The sequence below is a fragment of the Chenopodium quinoa genome, unplaced genomic scaffold, assembly GCF_001683475.1.
Source record: "Chenopodium quinoa cultivar QQ74 unplaced genomic scaffold, ASM168347v1, whole genome shotgun sequence".
Lineage (NCBI taxonomy): Eukaryota > Viridiplantae > Streptophyta > Magnoliopsida > Caryophyllales > Amaranthaceae > Chenopodium > Chenopodium quinoa.
In genome coordinates this window covers 3,686,597-3,703,049 of record NW_018744151.1, presented here as the reverse complement: position 1 = coordinate 3,703,049, position 16,453 = coordinate 3,686,597, and the positions used below count along the sequence as shown (strand labels likewise).

General features: G+C 34.1%; 1 protein-coding gene across 1 annotated transcript; it reads right to left on the bottom strand.

The window, feature by feature from the left end:
- Positions 1-3,292: 3,292 nt before the first annotated feature.
- Positions 3,293-15,825, bottom strand: LOC110693639 (putative membrane-bound O-acyltransferase C24H6.01c). The gene is made up of 19 exons (XM_021870785.1): positions 15,672-15,825; positions 15,515-15,570; positions 14,791-14,972; positions 14,664-14,712; positions 13,676-13,779; positions 13,513-13,577; positions 9,517-9,587; positions 8,336-8,395; positions 8,094-8,207; positions 6,940-7,064; positions 6,813-6,864; positions 5,837-5,899; positions 5,589-5,698; positions 5,408-5,500; positions 5,218-5,299; positions 4,582-4,659; positions 4,033-4,108; positions 3,893-3,942; positions 3,293-3,811 (listed from the first exon to the last, which is right to left on the bottom strand). The coding sequence occupies exons 1-19, from the start codon at positions 15,772-15,774 to the stop codon at positions 3,770-3,772; spliced, it is 1,575 nt and encodes a 524-aa protein (XP_021726477.1). The 5' UTR covers positions 15,775-15,825; the 3' UTR covers positions 3,293-3,769.
- Between the last annotated feature and the right edge of the window lie 628 nt (positions 15,826-16,453).

Genomic DNA, 16,453 nt, shown 5'->3' with positions numbered 1-16,453 from the left:
AATTGTAAACAAAATATAAACGTAGAAAAAATACAACGAAATTGAAAAAATTTATAAAAATAAACAACAAAATATAAAAACAATTCAAAATTATATTACAAAAAAAAATAAAAAAAAATTAAAAACAATTTTTTTAAAAAATAAAAAAAATAATAAAAAAAAAAAATTGGGGGGGGGGGCGCCCTGGCTGGACGCCCAGCCGGCGGTGGTGGCGCCAGATGCAGACGCCGCCACCAGTTGGCTGGCGCCTGGGCTGGACGCCACAGCCACGGCTGCGGCGCCTAGAATAAACGCCACAACCGTGGCTGTGGCGTCCAGCCTAGGCACCAGCCAACTGGTGGCGGCGTCTGCATCTGGCGCCACCACCGCTGGCTAGGCGTCCAGCCAGGGCGCCCCACCGCGTTCACGGCGGTTTTTCCCTTTTTTTTTTTTTTTAAACAAAATGTACCTTTCCTCCTTGGGACATCCTTCCCTCCGCCGCCGCCGCCACTTCCTTGCCTTGCCGCCTCGACATTGCCGTTATTTGAAATTTTTTTTTTTTAGAGAGGTTGAAAGAAGATGAGCAATGAGAGTGTGAGTGATGAGAGTGTGAGTGTTTTTTTTTTAAGGTCAAGGGCAATTTTGGCAAACCAAGTGAATTTTGTGGGCTTTATGTAGTAATTTGTGGGCGATGTTTAACAAATCCCCAAAACAATGGGTAGGTTCTTAACCCTACACTATACACCTATTCATCCCACATCCTTAAAAATTGTAAAATCGCATCACTAAATTAAGTGTCCTTGAGAATTGCATCATTACCACAACCCCAGGTTACATTAATTTTATAATGTCCACTTATGAAATAAAAACTGTACATGTATCAATCTCATCTACGACAACGGATATACACACTCATTCAACCTAATTTTTTCATCTCTTGCAAGTAAATTGTATTGATTCCAAAAAAAAAAAAAAAAAAAAAAAGCTATCCAATTACGCAACAAAAAATAAGTGATTTTTAACCCTACACCATGTACCTTTCATCCCCATCCTTCAAATTGTAAAAAAAAAAAATATAAAATTACTTAGGTAAAGGCTACACATACCTTGGTTGTATGTGAAAAAAGCTACACATACAATGGTTATATGTAGTAACCCACGTACAATATGTGTTGGCATAATTGTATTGGTTAGAAATTTGGGGTTCACTTTCAATTACCAAATTTCAGTTTGAATTTCAACCCAAAATTTGAATCCTTAAATTTGAAATTGAAATTGTTTTGTCATTTTCAATATAACATTGTTTTATCATTTTTTATTGTAAAAAGTAATTTATTTATTTTTATTGTTTATATTTTCTACCTGATATTTTCTTAAAAAAAATAAATAATATTTTATTAATCTTTTCATCGTTGTTCAACATTACCAACTTATTTTTTTTTTTTTTGAAGACGTTTAGCATTACTAACTGATTGGGAACAACTAAGAATTTATTGTACTAACTGATTGGGAACAACTAAGAATTTATTGTACTACTTCATTTTTGCCATTTTCTCCAACCTTCTCATCTATTCCCTTTCCATTTGCTCCTTCATTAGCAAGCACTCGAAATTGATATATTTCAGAATTTTCAGCAATTTTGATTTGAATTTAAGTATTTAATTTTATTTTTTTTAACAACTCTTGAATTGTGATACTAGGAGTAAATTAAAGTATACTAGATTAGTGCGATGCACGATAGTAATAATTTTTTTCCCGTGATTAATTTGTGATGTAATATAAAAATGAGGCAACTCAGGTGGAATAAACCAATGCAATGCATTCCAAAAAAAAAAATGAAATAATACGGCCAAAATTTTTAAAACTACTATTGAGAAAAAAAAAATATTTTTGATTAGTTGTGCTGAAAATATTTAAAAATAGTGTACATTATATTATATTAATGATGCATGCTTTACCCATAAAACTATACAATGTAGATATTGTAGGCTTTTTATAAATAAATTAATTCAGCCCCCAAAAAAATACTATACAATGTAATTCCAAAAAATAAACTAAGTAGAATAATTTGTTTTAAAAAAATTTAAAGCTGATATCTATTGGTGGATTTTTTTTAATGATAGCTTGACATATGTCCAAAATGATCGATGTAAACATGACCTGCTTTAGTAATTGTTAATAAATTTTTTGAAGGGAAAAAATGTTACTTCTTCCGTTTTCTTTTAGATGCAACACACACTTTTTCACGGTATTTAAGAAATGTGGGATTCACATGATATAATACACTTTATAATGGGATGAGTGGTTGTTAGGAGTGTAATTTAGTGGGCCATGTGCTTTAAATAAGGGAAATAGTATAGTTTTTCCCTAAAGTAACTTTCCTTTTATAGTGTGTTGCAAGTATTGTGACATTTCCTTTTTAGGGAAGTGTTGCAAGTAAAAGAAACGGAGGAAGTATAAGTTAGTAAAATTATTACAGAATATTTAACAAATGTTTCAAAAAAAAAAACTAAAAATTCATTCAATTATTATTATTTCATAAAATTTCAAATCAACACCATGAATAAATTTTTTTTTTGGAAAAACTGCGAATAATAATACAACCTTTGGCCGGTTCTTTTTTAATAATACAACCTTTCGATTAATTATTAATATTACAACCTTTGGGGGTGTTGAATTTTAATAGGCAAAACAACTTGTAACATGTTGGGCAGGTTACCCATGACACGTGTCATCATGTAATTGGTTTAAAATTTTAAAAAAATTAAATTTTAATTAAAATTTTTTAATTTACTTTTAATTTTTTAATAAAATAATTTTCATCAAATCTTTCAAAAAAAAATTAATTAAAAAAAAAATCCACCCACCACACTGCACCACCACCTACTTGACACAAATATCAATGAGGAGAGAGATAGAGAGAGTGCAAGTGAAAAAACATGTCAAAAATAAAATGGAGCAATCTTTTAAGGATATATATATAAAAAAGGCAAATGGAGCAAACAATTAGGAAGGGGGGAGTAACAAACTAACAATCACCAAAAAAAAAAAATTACTTTGAAAATGTACATTATTGACCCTACATCAATTACATAATTCAAATATTTTTACATATTAGTAATTGAATATGGTCAAAGTTAATATAGAGGTAGTGTTGAAAAGAAATAACATTAATCAAGTAACCATGCACTTCTGAGGATCGAACAGTATGATAGTGACCTAAAATGGTTGTGATATTGAATGGCTTGATGGTTGAAGAATATCATAGACAAGTATGGATGAGGGACTGAGTATCAAATTTTTGCACAAACAATAAACCTGACATTGAAAAGCATAGTTTGAACCATTGACTCTTAAATTGCTTGTGTAGTTTACTTCATTTGACATAAGAAATCTTAGAGGGGTTTTAATCTGCATATTTACTACACAAACCGCCAAATTTTACAGGGATTCAATAATTTGCATCAATCAGGCTGATATGAAACATGGTGTCAGCTCTACCACAAAAATTGTACACAAAACTTGCTTTCGAAGATCTTTAGGATGAATGTCTTCAACCACAAGTCACCAACACATCGATTCTTGACTTGCAATTGCTGCAATATTCTTTCCTTCTTAATTTCTTGAGATTCAAGACCATAATATCACAGCTTTCAAGCCTCAAGCGGTCAAGTACATGATATGATATTAGAAGCTCAACTGATATGATCGCTCAAGAGAATGTATTCATGTCAGAAGTTCCCATAGAAACATTGACAGCCAAAATAGTAATGTGATTTCCAGTGTCAACTCAAGATGATTTTTGTCTAGCATCACGAATATGAAACATAAGCTGTACAAGAATAGGGGTCCAGTTAGTAAAATTTGCTGAATCTCTTACCAAAGAACTAATCAACTCATTTACTCAACATACCTTTGTTCCTAGATAGAAGGTGAAAAATATGCCAGCGAGTACAGGAAGCCCTGTGGAAAGTTGAAAAAAAAAAGAAGTTGCATAAACATTCCTTAGGCTGAGTGACAATAACCATAACAAGGATAATCCAATTCTAATACCTTCTTTATGAAGAAAACCAGAAATCAAGAAATTGATTCCCGACGGTCCAACAACAAAGCCGACAAGATTAGCAATCTGCAAGAAGAATCAGGCACAACCATGAGTTCTTTACAATAAAACCTAAATTTTTGCCGCACAATGTTCATCTAGCTAAAAGTTATTTAATGAAATAAAGCAGGAACATAAATTGTAAATTCCTTTTCCACATGATTTTCACTTAATGTTGCTCCACCAGTAGGCTCGTCCAGGCTATATAGTTCAATAATATTTCTTAAAAGTTGCAAGCAATAAAGCAAGTAAATGTTACTTAAAAAGATTATAGAGAATTAATTTTCAAACTCCCACCACCAGAAAATTGCTAGACAAATTTTATCAGTCGTGTAAATTAGAAAGGTCAGGCAGCAAATAGATCCTACAAAAGCCATCAAATACACTAAAAATTACAATGGACAAAACAAAAGTTAACGAAAAAAAAATAAAAAAATAAAAAAAATCAGCAGGATAGTAAGGGTTTGATGTTTCGATTGCATGAATCATGAGAGATATACCATGAGACAAGTAATTGTTACGGCCCCAGAAATTGCACTCAGTTCCTCAAAGAAAAACTTCCAGAAAGTACTCTCCACCTGAAAATATGACCAGATGGAAACTCTTAATACTTAAAAGTAAATAAACATAGTAACAAATCAGATGAAAGATACTGATAACAAACTAAGGAAATAACATGTCATTATATTCCCACCGCATGCCTTATAATTATGTATCCCATTATCAAGACCTTAGAAGGTACTATGACTCCTCTCCTTTGTGGAGCAGTGGTGTTTAAGAAAAACTGGAGTTAGGTTCCAGTCCACACTGCAATCTTCCAAAAGGTAGACTGGTAGAGTTCAGAAATAAATTATGTTATGGCAATTTAGTATTTAAGGTTAATCCTTGTAACAGTTGATTTATACCAATGCCAATACCTAGCATGATAAAGAAACCTTCATATTGGTTGCAAATAACTACTACAACAACAAAGCCTTAGTCCCAAAATGATTTGGGATGGGCTAACACGAATAATCATAAGGAACCTTCTAATATAGAAAAAGGGACATAAGGTTGCAAAATAATTGATTTCAATAAATTAATTCAGCACCAAAATAAGACAGTGCAGAAACATATAATTGACAAGAGAACAAAACCTTAAAGGCCTTAGCTGCTGATTTCAATAATATTTCTGGAATAAAGAAGATACATGTCAACCATGCCCAAGATAGAAGTTTCCTGCAGCCAAGTCAAAAGTTCAGGAATATAAAGCAAAGTTACAATAAATGAGTTACTGTACTAATAAATTATAATGACGTAGGTAGGCAAACTGAACAAAGCAATTACCATTCCAAATCATGCCAGATAGCAACAAAGGTGAATATAACCCACACATTCAGCAACTTTGTCTGCGCACCACCCAGAGGGATGTAAAGGTACCTAGCTTCCACACCAATCATATATAACTATTTAGTCATTACATATTAGTATAGAGATAAACATCAAAACAAAACTATAGAAACCATACCTCACAAGCCACTTATTGAAGGATGCATGCCAACTTTTCCAAAAGCTCTCCAAATTGTGGCAATTGTTGATGCATTTAGGCATATTTTCAGGAGCTTCAATGCCGTTAAGCTGTAAGACCAATTTCAAGGACTTTAACTCGGAAAAAATGCCGCCAAAAGAAAACAGAAAAAACTTTTGTTGTTTTAAATGCAAGTGAATAATACAGTACCTAAAATCCAAATTAAACAATATAGTAAATTTGCATACCAATGACCAGAACCGGAAGAACCGCCAAATGAGAAGAAACTTCAACCACATGAAATTTAGAACCTGTCATTAAGGAAAGACATAACATAAAGGATTGAGACCAAACTTTTGAGCTAAGTTATTATAAATTTTAAGCAGTCTACAGGAGCACAGAGAAATAAAAAAAGCCAAGAATATGCAGTAGTCTTCTTCTTCTTCCTGAACGCCTTAATCTCATAAGTGGGATCGGCTACATGAACCAACATGAGGACTTCCCAAGAGGTCACCCATCATAGTACTACTATCAATCATTGTGGATCATGTCAAGCTATGCGACAAAGTTTTACACTGGTTGTCACTGGCCTACTGTAACCCACCTCCGTTATCCAGACTTGGGACTGGCAGTGGGAAACCCAATGGCAGACTTCAAGAATATGCAGTAGTAAACTACAAATTTAAAAATGATACAAGCACCATCAAATTATCTTTCTCTCTCCTCCTCCCCCCTCCCCCCCACCGCTTGATCCCTAGAATCACACATGCAACGTACATTCTTCTTAAGGCCACATATCAAGAAAGAATCTTGGGAAAACAGCAATCTAGCATCTCAATGGAAATTTTCAGATCTTTGTGAATATAGTTTAAAGTGGGGGAGAGGGGGAGCTTACCTATTAATAATAGATTCTCAACAGCACATAAATGAACAAGTTCTACGAAGAAAAGACACGAATATGAATTCATGACAGTTGCAAATTCATAGAGACAGATATATAGAATATAATATCAAAAATGCTACTGTAGGATATTAGGACGGCCTTTTTTGCTACTTGGGTGCATATATCACAGTTCAAATTAGATAATTTGACGAATCCGGTCCTATCAGAAACAAATGTTAGCCATAGAAGTAACCCTACCACTGGCCCAATATAATAAGTACATATTGAAAACCAACTAGCTCAATTAAAAAATGAATGCCATACAACTAAGCAGCTCTTACCCCATACCCGATGATAAAGACATCCAAAGCCGATAGCTGTTTCCACAAGCCACTGATGAATAACAACATTTGAAATTAGATTATGTTGGGGAATACTATCATTGTTTAATATATAAGCATATCTCACCTTATTGCAAAGGCGTTGTAATAAAAGAAATGGGTTATTAGCTCAACAAGGCAAAGAGAAAAGCCCCATCTTAACCCATAAAGAGCCACATCTTTGGGCAAATATGTATTTTGCGGCTGATCTATCTGCAAGGGACAAGTAAATTTTAGCATATTTTCTTTATTTTAACCTGAGAGATTAGGCTGCAAGACAGTTTAAACAATCAAAGTTGGCTATTAGGATTTAGAACTGAGAAAGCAGAGGCAGTCATGAGGGACAGGAATGAATTCTTCCTTTGGATGATGGGCTAGGAGCCTAGGAGTGGGAAAGGCAGACCAAAGCAATCTAATAAATTATCAAAATAGACTTGACTTAGCTAAGTTTCTATATAGCCACCGAATTCAGTAGGAATGTGAATGATAAAAATTACGCCTATTCATAGCTATCAACACTTGAATCAACCAAGAAACTGCTTACCAGTCAGATCTTATCACAGGAGCCACTCGTAATAATTTCTAAACATCTAAAAGCGGGTAAAGGGCTATATTTTTATTTGAATGTACAGGAAGATGTATCTAAAGTATGGATCATATCTATGCTAAAATTATATGTTATAAAAAGGTTTCCCAACTTAGAGTAAGCCTGTTGTCACTTCTTCGTAAATTTAGATAAATATATGAACCAGATGATCATCAACCAGCCCAACCCAAGCCACTTTTGATTGGTTTACTAAGTTGCAACGCAAGAAATTAAGGATGTTGCATACACTAAATGCTTGTTTGGTTGCACTCAATTGACATGGGCAATGAAAGTATAGGAAGTGCTTGAGTCCCTTCTGGTTAGGTTGGCATATAATTACAATAATGGAGCATTTCAACTTCCTTGGATTTTGAAATTTTGGAATTTCCACATAGTATGGGAAGTTATTTACCTACTTCCCCTTGGTCATTCACAATTCCCATGAAACGTAAAGTCTCATATGACAACCAAACAAATTTAACCAATTTCCTACAAAATATACATGGGAAATAATTTACCATGAAATTTCCATTTCAACCAAACAAGCACTAGGAGTTACTAAGTAGTTCTTTACAGTCAAATATCCTGATAGAAAAGGCGATGGACAGAAGAAAGTTGCAAAGTACAGAAGTTCAAAGAATGCATAAATGATATACCTGTGACGCAAATGCATTGAAACTAATAATAGGTCCAGCAATATAAAGTGGAGCATATAACAGGTAACACAGGTATATGCTGTATGAGTATTTTTCCTCCTCTAAGCTCCTCTCCTACAACAAATAAAGCAAAATATCATCTTTATTAATCATCACAAGTAGGCAAGTAAGTCAATATGTATTTTCCTGTACTTTTTCCAAAGTTTGGAGAAGGAAATTCGTATCTAAGGGAATACAGTTACCTGTAAGGATAAGTAGCATGTTCTTCCTGATTTACAAATTGAGCAACGCTGAATATGCTTCTACATACGCAAAAAAAAAAATATTTGGTCATGTGAATGAAAACCTAAAAACAAAACCTGTGTAAACAAGTCGAAATTCCAAGCTTTTTCTCACAGAAGCCAGAAGCCATGATAGTTTTGACAAAAGCAACAGACATGAAAGAAGACAAAAAAGACACAGACAACATGAATGCATATTGCGGCCTCCTGGAAAGGCATTTCATCTTCTACCTTATAAATGAGTCGCACAACCTCTTTTCGTCAACAGAAATTTCCAACCCTTTCTTATCTTTAGGAATTATGCATTTATGCCAATATTAAGTCGCATAAATAAGAATCCACAGGGAGTCAAAAGGAGAAATTCATCAATAACTTAACAAAAAACAAAAGCAATATCAATAACAGATATTCTGACAACACAAATAAGATGCCCATAGAGTCTCAAATACAAATTCCTATAATTCACTGCATCTAGATGCCTGTTAAGAATCATCACATGCAATAGAGGCCATAATTGATACATTCTACCTCTGGCTTTGACTTAGCATACAGCATAATGGCAGATAATTATTAAACACTGTCACTTGATTTAATCACTTGGAGATCTGCAGCTTCCTGGTTATATACCCTCTATTATATATTGTGGTCAAAATTGTGCAACTTTGCAGCACGGGTGTTACTAGGGAGATATAAACTATACACAATTTCAGGAGCCAAACTGCAACAACCAAACAGAATAATGGGATGATAATAAGGGGAAAGCACTTTGGAGAACAGACATACACAGAAACCAGCAAAGAAAAGTTAGATTATCTCAAAAAGCTATCAAGATGATGAGATATCATTCTCGGCAGACTTTGTTTACAATAAATTTTAAAATCCCTATAAGCTAGCTTCTATGTTGTGTAGTTGTACCCAGCAAAACCCACTTTCCAGTTCAAATCCTTGATATTGCGTATAGATCTTTAACTAATGGTATTCCATTCAACTGATAAGTGGTATTAAAAATGACTTAGTCAGCTAGCTTTAGCAAAGAAAAACTATATATCTTGGGTAAGACTATAGGAGACAACAAGACCGAAACACAAGTGCAGAGAGAGACCAAGGCCACAATTTAATTAGAGCACAAAATATACAACTACCTCTTGATCAAAGCGAGAATCTTTTTGTGCCCAGTGGTAATCACATCCAAAGCTTATCATGCGCAGGGCAACTGCAAATAAACGGATTCACGATGTAAGGGTGGATCCAGAAAGATAGTAATATGTAAATTTATAATTAGTGTGGCACCATAATAGCACAATATCAGTCGGACAGGCACATTAAGCAATGAAGAGCTAAGGGCCTGTCACAATCTTCAGATACAAATGATAGATACTATGGTGGAATGTGCAAATTTTGGTGCCTCCATAAAGGCATCTAGCTTGACATGCTAGCTTTTTAGTTAAGTCTAAGGCACTTCACCTTATTTTTGCTCAACTGAAATAATTTTTACTAAAGTGATTTTTTAATGTGAAAAGAACAGGTCCTAGAGAGCATGTTCTGTACACCCGGGTAATTTACTTATTAATTTTTGCTCATTTACTTCTGCTCATTTATTGAATGAGCAAAAATTAATGAGCAAATTATCCGGGTATACTGAATTCTACGGCGTCTAATATTGTTTGGTCATATCACTGAATTACTACTAGCCTACTAACTCCATCCCACAAATAAGCTAACGTCTATTTTAGCACAGAAATCAAGGAGGGTGAAAATTGTAGAGGATATAACAAGAGAGAGACCTAACTAAAGAAAATTATAATAATACATAGAGAAAAAATTAACTAAATAAGACGATAACTTAGTCAAGGGACATCCAAAAATGGAAGGTATTAACTCACTTGTGGGATAGAAGAAGCAACATTAAACCACAGAAATGCAGAGGAGCTGAAGCAGATTGTAGAAGGCTTATGCTCTAGCAGAAAATTAGGAAAAGCTCAAACAATATGTATTTCAGCTGCAGCATATGGAAAGGCTTAGCACACAAAGGATGGGTAATTTTGACAGTGAATGTACGAAGAGGCCTACATAGGAGAACCTTGGCCAGAGCAATAGTATGTTACTTGAACTCGTCATTTCACCTCACGTACCCGTGTCGGACCCTCGACACTCGGACATAGGTATGACACCCGGACTGTAGACACCCATTTGTGTCTCCCCAAAACCAAACCCAGTGATGAGTATCTTTCGCGTCGAATCATAATCGAATGAATCGAAAGTGTGGAAAGTTTAGTGTTGCGGATAGTTTTAATTTCTTTTCTCACGCCCGTCGGGGGGCTATTCCCCCCGATTCACTTGTCCCCGATTGGTTCCAATATCCGCAAGGTGTTTTTGAAAACTTATTTTAAGAAAACAGCCAATCCAGTTTGGTTGGTCCATGATATGGGTCCAATAATAGTGTAGTTGGATGGGGCTTGTCAAGAGCTTTCCAACGATATATTATAAGCCCAATTCCGATTAATATTGAGGAAGTTATGGCCAATTTACTAAACTGGGCCCGGTTTGAGCCTTATACGCGGCCCAATGATCTAGGGGAGGGCCTAATATGATTTATCATTCCTAATGCAATTAGGAATGGTTTTAGTTTTCTAGATTCTTCTAGAAGGTTCTTTTCATTCCTAATTCAATTAGCATTGATAAATTGACTTTTGTTGACTTTTCAGAGTTTTAATTAAAATCGAAGAGCATTTTTGAGGAAAAATGCGATTTTATCCTCCTGTACGGCAATTTTTATCTGATTTTAAGAAAAACGCGTGATTTTCTAAATCAGCGCCAAACGCCAGCTGTAGCGCCTGGCGCCAGCTTTGGCGCCTGGCGCTGACAACCAGCGTTGGCGCTGGTTCAGTTTCATGTGCGCCAGGACTCTGTTTTGATATTTTATCTTTTTAGCTGATTTTCTCTATAAATAACGTATTAAAAACTTCGTTTTCGATAACCAGTTTTAATCAACAACCAATTTTCATCATCAATCACCGATTCTTATTTTTCTACAATCACCAACTCTCATCAAGATTCTCTTGATTAGTTTCTCTCTCTCTTTTCTAAACTAGCTTTTACATACAAAATTCCGCATTCATTAGATTTAGAAACACCTAGCCATATTCGAAGTTGTCTTCGCCCTAGACGTGAAAGGTTTAATTTTTGAGGGTTTGGTCCCAAATCTCTCTTTCAATTATTTAATTTAATTGTTTTGATTATTATTTTCCTTGAAGTTACTAACGTGTGTATTTTGTTATTAGAAAGAGGTATGAGGCATCAAAGTAAGTACTTTAATGGTTTTTATTGATGTTATGATGTAGAAATCATGTTTAGGTCGTTATTATGATTCCTAGTATCATGTCTAGGGTAATTTTAATATTAAATATGATTGTTATGATGCCTTTTATGTTCTTTCTAATATTTATGATTGTTAGTATCATGTTAGGGCTAAATATATGATTTTTATTGCTTAGTGACATGCTAGAGTTTGTTATTAATCTTGTTAGTATCATTCCTAGGATCTTGCTATTATTATGCTTTAGCGTTAATATGATTATGTTAATTATTATTATTATTATTATTATTATTATTATTATTATTATTATTATGTTGCTTGATATTTATTTATTGCTTGATCACACGTTTTATGCATGTTTAAAGGGAATTTGATACTTGTAATCACACTTAATAAAATAGTTAATAATCTTGTTAGGGTTAATTTGATTATAATTCAAGTGATCGCCAATAATAGATTTATTTGTGCATTAATATTCAACCAACATAGATAAACAGGTTTAGGGTTAAACTTATTGATTGCATGTTACTCAGAAAGCGCACATGAATACGATCAGAATAAAGTAGAGGCCTATTATTAGGGTAGGTTCAATCTCTTTTAGATTGGATTTGTACCTTCATCCCCGAACTACCAGTCATGGTTCCAGACCTATTGGAGTTAACGATCTCTTGGATCATTAAGGGGTGTAACCTTCACCTCGTGAACGGTTTACAAGTTCCTAAAGCTTGTTGGTGACTCTTTTGCTCTATCTTCTTTCCCTTCTGGACGCCACCGTACTTTAGTGTATGATCACAGTGGGGTTCAAGCTAAGGGGGTTAACGCTTGAAATTATTCCCTACACGGACACTTCTCTTTTAGTTTAAAATCATGGAATTTTTTCACAAAATAGACAAGTCGGACGCTTGGACACGTATCGTGTCGGACATGAGTACCCGAGTCCAAGTAACATAGGAGCAATATGAAGCCAAGAGAAAATACAGAACATGAATAAGGAAAGGAACACCAGAAAAAGCAGTGGCCTGAACCAGAATAGCTCCAAGGAAATCGCAGAATCCAAGCAGTGTTGTATATCCTGTGGTCTATGACTCTCTGTGTCAGCTAAGAAAACGGATATAAAGGTAGTTCCGAAGGCAATTGATCATGAAGATGAAAGGGACTACTATTATTCAAAGATAGTGCCTCTGTAGTTAAAATTTTCGCAAAGGAGGTTACAAGTGTCCCTTCAAAAGTATAAGCAGCACAGGCCACAGGAGATCATTAGTTAAAATTCTGATTGGTGATTATGGTGACTGTCAAATAATGAAATAAATATTCAAATATTTTTTTTGAAAAGTTTAAATAAACAAGTCAATCAAAATTTAAGATTTTATAGAATAATTCAGTCTGCCCATCTTTGAATATTAGTAGTGCTTTCTTTCACAATTTTAACATTCAGTAAAATAATTTCTTGGACGTGTTCATATACTTGTATAATATATATCACCAAATTGGGTTATTAGATTATCTAGGGTAGGAAATGTCATCCTCAACCTAACCCTTTTGTAGATGAGTACTGCTAGTCATTTACGGAGTATGTCTACCCATTTACTCCGTATAATATATGTTCAAATTGCCATCCTAAACCTGTTAACCATGTTCTGGTCAGATAGTAGTGGAGTGTCAACTTTTGCCAGCTTTACCTACACTCCAGATCAAACTACACATCTATCGCACAAGTTCTAAGAGTATAACGGATAGTACATACACAAATAGAATTTTAAACATTAACCAGCAAAAAAAAAAAGTATTCAATACCATGAAAAAGACAGAGCAGTGACAATACCAAAGTTAAAGCAAATGTGCCACCTGAATGTACCCCGGAAATTGTCCAGATATGCCCACTGATGGCTACACAGAAAGAGAGAAAACATAGCTAATCAACCAAATTACAGCATAATGATCCTGAGCAAGGAACGTGAAAAAGGAAGCCTGTATGATAAACTCACCCCAAGATGGAGAAAGAATATCCTTCATAAACTCGATTACAAATTAGGAAAAACACATTGAAGGTCCACAACACATATGGAAAGTACTTTGTCCTTGCAAAAATCTGCAACAGACAAAAGAAAAGGAAGATGAGATTTTACACTAAAACCTGCAGTAAATATTTTTCCTCTGACTTTTTTTTTCGGGCAACGTTTCTATTTTCACACTTGTTAATGCATAACATCAACCATTAATATGTTTAATAATCAATAAGTGAAAGGAAATACATATAATATAGTTTCCAATACAAAAATAAAAGCCTTTATTATGACTAGAGCTAGGTGCACTCAAGGGTATTTTTTGCTAGATTTTCAAATGAGTAAATGATAGGTGTACCAGGGTGCATGTAAAAATTTTCACACAGCAAAAGGGAATAAAGAGACAGAACTAAGAACAGGATAGTTTTCAAATGTAATCATTTAAGATTGAAAAGGATTTTGGAAATTTACAAAAGATATAAAGACAAGAATGCAATCTGATACTATCAATATTTACATCCTATATGACAAAGATCTATACTGATAAGTGTTTACAGCATAGAGAATAGACCCTAGTAACCAGACATTACCTTGGTTGGCACACCTACATAGATCCTTGGTTAAAAAAAAAAAAAAAAAATAAGGTGCTGTGTGATCAGCTACTGGCACTACAATTGTATAACAATCTACAAAAATTCTTCATATGATTCATGTCCTCCAGCAAAAAGTACTGAACTACTTGAGGGATGCTCAAGGGAACAAGAGTCCTTACTCCCTAAATATACCATAAGAATACTGAGCAATAGCACAACCAAATATTATCTAATTCGTGATCCAACCATTTCAACCAATATCAGTAGGAGAATTTCAAGTCCAAAAGAACAGTATCCTTCTGACACTAAAAATTTAAAAGGTTCCCTCCCAAAAATGTCCACCCTGTAAAATGAATTGAATAAGCTTAGGAGCATACCTTGACAAGAAGAAAATTGAGTGAAGCGATTGACAGGATGAAAAGGACACTGCAAGACAGATGAAAAGAGGCAATTACAACATCATCACAGCTTGGAACTTTTGGATGCAGAGGCTAATGGGCATACCAAGCTCCGTGTAGATAAATTAAGTAAATTAAAGATATCATAAGCCAGACTATAGACATCCCATTAGCACTTAGTTGACAGGTTTTCCGCAAACTTGTGGCTAAAACGGTGAACGCTCCAAAAACAGCCGAAAGAATTGGAATGTTTCCACGGAAGTTTCTCCATTGGCCATCCGAAACATCCTAACAAAATGAAAGATATATTAATATCTAAGAGTGAGGGCAAACAAAATTACTTAATTCAACAGCTTCATAGCACAAACAGCAACTGCTAATGTAAACAGTTGATGTCAAATATGCATTTCACAACAGTGCACCAAATAGTTTTACTAGTAATTCCTATTCTCTAAACCCAAGTTCTTCATTTGCTCGTTATCTTTACTTTTCTCGTTCTAATTGAAATTTCATAGCAATAAAGCTAATGAGTTAATGACTCAATTTCGCGAGCTTCAAATTCAAAATTCTGGATAACCCATATAGTCGATGAAGTAATGAACATGATAATCAACATTATAACATACCATCATTCTATAACCACAATCAGTACTACATAAACAGTTCAAAAGCGAATTAATGTGTTCAAAATTACATCACAAAAGTTCATTTCTAACCTAATCTTTCTTGATCAATCACTCATAAGTTCAAATCATTGCCAATCACATTACACAAATAACCTAATTCAAAATTGGAATACAAAATTGAAGGGAAATTCTTGAATTACTTACATTGAGTCGATTCGCAAGCCACCCAGGTCGAAGACCCCAAAGCTGTTGATAATGATCTGCAAAACAAAACCCAGAAAAAATTGGTGAATTTTAGCGCCTAAAAATTAGGGTAATACAGAAATTTAAGAGCAATTTGAAAATGTGAAAGAGAGAAAACCGTGGGAAATTTGAAGAGAACGGTTGATGATGAAGATGTAGAAACAAATTGCATAAATTATGATGAATCCAAATTCTTTCTGCTTCCATGAATTCATCGCCATTGATTGATCTTAGTCAAAGCAAGATGAGTTCAAACTTCAGTCTACCGTTAATATACTTCTCTACTATGTTACATTTCTATTTCTCTCTATTATCTTCCTGGGAATAAATGCTAGAAATAAGAATTTTAGAGAGACGGAGAGAGTAGTTGTTAGAGGAAACTCTGTATTTTTATTTTGCACATTGCAGTCCTTTAAAAAAAATTACAAATTACAGTCCAAAAGTTCTTATAAATTGCAAATTGCAGTCCGATTCAACTTTTTAATTTTTTATTTTGCTAATTCCAAGCTCAATTCGGACCCTTAAGGTCTAAATAGACCCTAAAATCATAATCAAATATTTGTTGACACGTAAACCGATGAAAAAGTTAAATCATGCTGCAATTTACAATTTATAAGAACTTTTGGGCTGCAATTTGCAATTTTTTTTTAAATGACTGTAATTTGCAAAATACAAACTTTAAATGGCTGCAATTGGCAAATTTTTCAAAAGAATTACTATAGAGGAATGAAACGTGGGATAGTCACGTCTACAACATTATAACGTACTCCGTAGTTTTTAAAATACGGACAAGTCTTGTATGTGGCTAGCCGTATGACCACATTGATTTATAATTGTAATCTTCATTTATATGTATGAGTAACCTCATTTTTTATAAGAGTAACCCTATGTAGTCTATAA

Bases quoted from the DNA above. Each gene is read 5' to 3' on its own strand.
- LOC110693639 (XM_021870785.1), bottom strand. From the start codon at position 15,774: ATGGCGATGAATTCATGGAAGCAGAAAGAATTTGGATTCATCATAATT. The intron at 14,973-15,514 runs GTAAGTAATTCA...TCATTTTGTTAG, and splicing joins GGCTTGCGAATCGACTCAAT to GATGTTTCGGATGGCCAATG. The intron at 7,065-8,093 runs GTATATCATTTA...TGTCCCTTGCAG, and splicing joins TCAATGCATTTGCGTCACAG to ATAGATCAGCCGCAAAATAC.